The sequence below is a fragment of the Ctenocephalides felis genome, unplaced genomic scaffold (genome assembly GCF_003426905.1).
Source record: "Ctenocephalides felis isolate EL2017-DRISC unplaced genomic scaffold, ASM342690v1 CF-g0.4_SCAFFOLD_00845, whole genome shotgun sequence".
Classification (NCBI taxonomy): domain Eukaryota; kingdom Metazoa; phylum Arthropoda; class Insecta; order Siphonaptera; family Pulicidae; genus Ctenocephalides; species Ctenocephalides felis.
In genome coordinates, this window is record NW_020536999.1 from 91,513,315 (window position 1) to 91,517,041 (window position 3,727).

Consider the following 3,727-nt stretch of genomic DNA (forward strand, 5'->3'; position numbering starts at 1 on the left):
GATGGACCTGCCTTTGCTAAAAACTAATCAGCTCTTCTCCCTATCGATAGGAATCGAATGCTTTTTGAATCACTCAAATCGGTTGATTCGTGCGCCCGAAAACGTGACTGGAAATTTGTATCCATACATACAACACACACATCCATTTTTTCTGAAGTATGCCAAAATGTTCAGAAACCTTCAAAACGTCGAGAAATGTAAAAATTTTCAATTTTGATTTTCGGCCCATTACAATAACTTACCCTACGGGAAGTTAATAAACTGGTGAATCACTAAAAAAAATGAGAGCAATTTGCTGTTTTTCTTCATAATTAAAATTAACCAAAACTGTAGTCAGTTTTAAGATAGTCTTTAGAAGATCTACTGAGTATTTAAAATGAGAAGAAAGTGCTTGCTTTAAGAAGATAAATTTCAAATTGAAATTTCATCATGATAAAAATCTTCTAAAATAATTATAAAATTAAAAGGCAGCTTTATGATGTTTACCCAAGCAAAAAACTAGTTCATTTACAAATTGAAAATAATCATTTATTATTTATTTATTGTAAAAACAAGTATAAATTGAAAAAGATTCGAGATTCTTTTCCCAAGTTAAAATAAATTGTTATACACATCATTATACAATTGCAGTATCTAGTTAGTAATAAATGTCTTATTTTAGATAGTGAATCACAAGCAGAAGGGCCCATTTTAGGAATCACGCCAAATATATAAAAGTGTTGATGTCATCATCGTCTCGTTTCATATATTTGTGCTCAATCAGCCACTCGAGTTGTTCTTTGATCATCTTCTTTGAGGGAAGGAACATATTCTTCAAGATATCCACTAGTTCTGCTTGCAGAGCTGCATTTGCCAGTCTTTTCCTCATTTTCATGATTTTGATGATGGCTTCTTGGGTTCTTAAAATACGCAACTGCACTATGGAATGGTTGTCTTCTAATTGAGACCTCTCTGTGCTCAACTGCAGTCGTCCTATAAGATTGACTTTACCGCGCCTTTGTGGTTTACCATTTTTAATCAGGGAAAAATCTTGGTTGACCCAGAACAAGGTGTGTTCCATAAAATCTTTAGGACCGGATGCTGAAGGCTCATAAGATAAAGGTTGCCGCTTGAGTTTCGGAAATGCGACCAAAGACCATAAGGTCCTTCTTAATTCCAAGTCTGGAAGCTCTGTGGCAAGCCTTAAATTCTCATAAGTGATTTTTTCAAACGGTCTTTGATTCCATGCAAACAATACCGCCATTTGGAAGGTTGTAACATCCAAATCGTACTTACCAACTTGATTTGCAAATGTTATGGTTCCATTGCTCATGTGATGATACCATTGTAGCTTCCTACCGGAGTGTTTGATTTTATAAAATTCTTCCACTTCTGGAATGTAGTCTTCTAGTTCCAAAGGTAAGCTTACAGAAACTCTTTCAGATCCTCTAGCCCAAGCGCCTGCATTTAAAATTTTAATATTTATAGCATCATGTCTGGTTGTTTCTGATCTAAATTGAGTGTTAAGATCTTCGCTGACTTTCACGTCTTGGAACATCCTGGCTAATTTGTTTACATAATCAGCAGGCATTCCAACTTCACGCAACCATTCGACCATATCCTCTTCTTTTTCACTATCAGCACTGGTATCAAGAATTAATCGTCTAGTTAAATGTGCTTTGTGGTACCTCATGAAGACATCTTTATTACCCACATATTTTAGTACCAAAAGTACGTTTTTAAGTTTTTTTTCTATCTCTTCACTTGTCAATCTTTTGCTTAAGGGGGTTCGTCGTAACAACATATCACAATAATTAGCTAATAACTCAGGACATTTGCTTTCGGGTGCTGAAATTTTAGTGGTTCTTGAATTATTACATACCGGTAGTTCCAATTTGAAAACACTTGTATCATTTACAACGTTTTTGTAAGCTTTATCACGCGCCGTGAGAAATCTTGGGTCATCTAAGAATGCTTCTTCCACCAAGGTGCTGAAACGTTTGAACAAATCCAGGAGTCGTTCTACGTACTTTTCAGAATCCTGAGTGATAATATCAGCAGCAAATTTCATATCTGCTAAGCCTGCTGATACTATATGTGTTTCTAAGTCTCGCAACATTGGATCGACGCCTCCAGGGACTCTGTCAAGTAATTTAAACATCAATTGCAATCTTTCAGTCTCTCCGGCTGATATCAGTGGGGCACATTCAGCTAACAAAGTAGATAACCTGTCTTTAACAAGTACTGAGACACAACTTTGGATTAAACAAGCAACACTACCGCTTCCAGGCTCTAAATACCTATGAGCCCTTTGTTCTTCCTCTCTTAACTTTGAATCAGCATACCGCATATATGATTGAACACCATGCTCTTGCAAATACTCATTCGCTTGAAGTTTATAAAAACTTTCTGTAGCTTGTATATAGGCAGCTTCAAAATTCTCTCTGTAAATTTGTAATTTATCATCAGGATTAGAACATAGATTAACATACGATTCACGCACACCTATTACAAGTTGTGAGTCAAAGGCTTCACCGTTACGTTCAGCATGCACAAGTTTCATAGCTGAGTCTTGTAAAGTCTTTTTTATGTCCAAGAATATACTTTGGTTCCAGGAATCGAGCATTAAATTCCTCACTATACTTTCATCCGGTGTTATTTTCTTATTTGTTCCCGAAGAGTAGTGCATAGAAGTGTGAGAACTGTTGCCTAATAGGGCTGATTCTAATTGTCTAAAGGGGGTAGGTAGATAATTACATTGGGTGAAGAACTTTCTCCATTCTTTGATATAAGCTTTGAGCAAGGCTTGTTCTTCGCAATGGGCTAACACACGAGCTTGTGCTTCTTTGATGAATTTAACAATATCTTCTTGTAGAGCATCCCGTACTTTAATAGGACCTTTTTCATCCCACAAACACACTAAATGAACTGAATAAAATAAATCTTGCCACTCTGACTGGGTTATGGATTCTTGTTTTAATAATTTTGACACTATAGGGTGCATTGAGGGCCATTTGTCTTCGAAGGCCAATTGGCCCTTTTTTAACATAGCCATTGTAATAAAGCACTTATTTAATTTTACTGTAAATTTGTATAAATAACTTCTAATCTACATGGTTGAGAATGAACAATACGAATAAAATAAAATTATCGCAGTAAATTACAATATCATTAGTTGAGAATTACTTTACACTATCATCTAATATTATTTTAAAATATTTACAATACAATTTATTAAGTAGTTTCTATATTTATTTCATTTATTAATTCATTATTTAGTTTTGCAGAAGTTTTGGCTTATGGCTATGTTTTTATAGTGTTGGCAATACTGTGAAGGGACGCCATACCGGCAAATTCAAATGAACTGTCAAAATAATTTCAAATAGCAAATTATAATCGTACACATTTTACATGTAATTATTCATTAATAATGAAATTATTTATTTCCTCAATTTTTTGCTATAAATTTCCAGGCTGATCAAAAATTTAGAAAAAATCTCAGGAATAATAACATAATGTAAACAATGAAAGATTTAAAATTTGACGTTTACTTCTAAATCTAATTGCAAAAGGTTACTTTAATAATGGATAGATAGAAAGCAATTATTTTGTAAAAACAAGCAGAAAGTATTTTGAATCATTTAAATCGGACGCTTAGTTCTCTTAAAATCTGCCAGTTTTTAAACCTTTAGCTCTGTATCTCCGAAACCGCTGGGCCTACCTTTGCGAAAAACTAATAACCACTTTT

At 34.2% G+C, this 3,727-nt stretch overlaps 1 protein-coding gene across 1 annotated transcript; it reads right to left on the reverse strand.

Annotated features, from left to right (window-relative positions):
- Window positions 1-688: 688 nt before the first annotated feature.
- LOC113374627 (cullin-5-like) lies at window positions 689-3,218 on the reverse strand. The gene has a single exon (XM_026614607.1). The coding sequence runs from the start codon at window positions 3,032-3,034 to the stop codon at window positions 698-700; it is 2,337 nt and encodes a 778-aa protein (XP_026470392.1). The 5' UTR covers window positions 3,035-3,218; the 3' UTR covers window positions 689-697.
- Window positions 3,219-3,727: the final 509 nt, after the last annotated feature.

Excerpts from the sequence above, each read along its gene's own strand:
- LOC113374627 (XM_026614607.1), bottom strand. The coding sequence starts at position 3,034 with ATGGCTATGTTAAAAAAGGGCCAATTGGCCTTCGAAGACAAATGGCCC.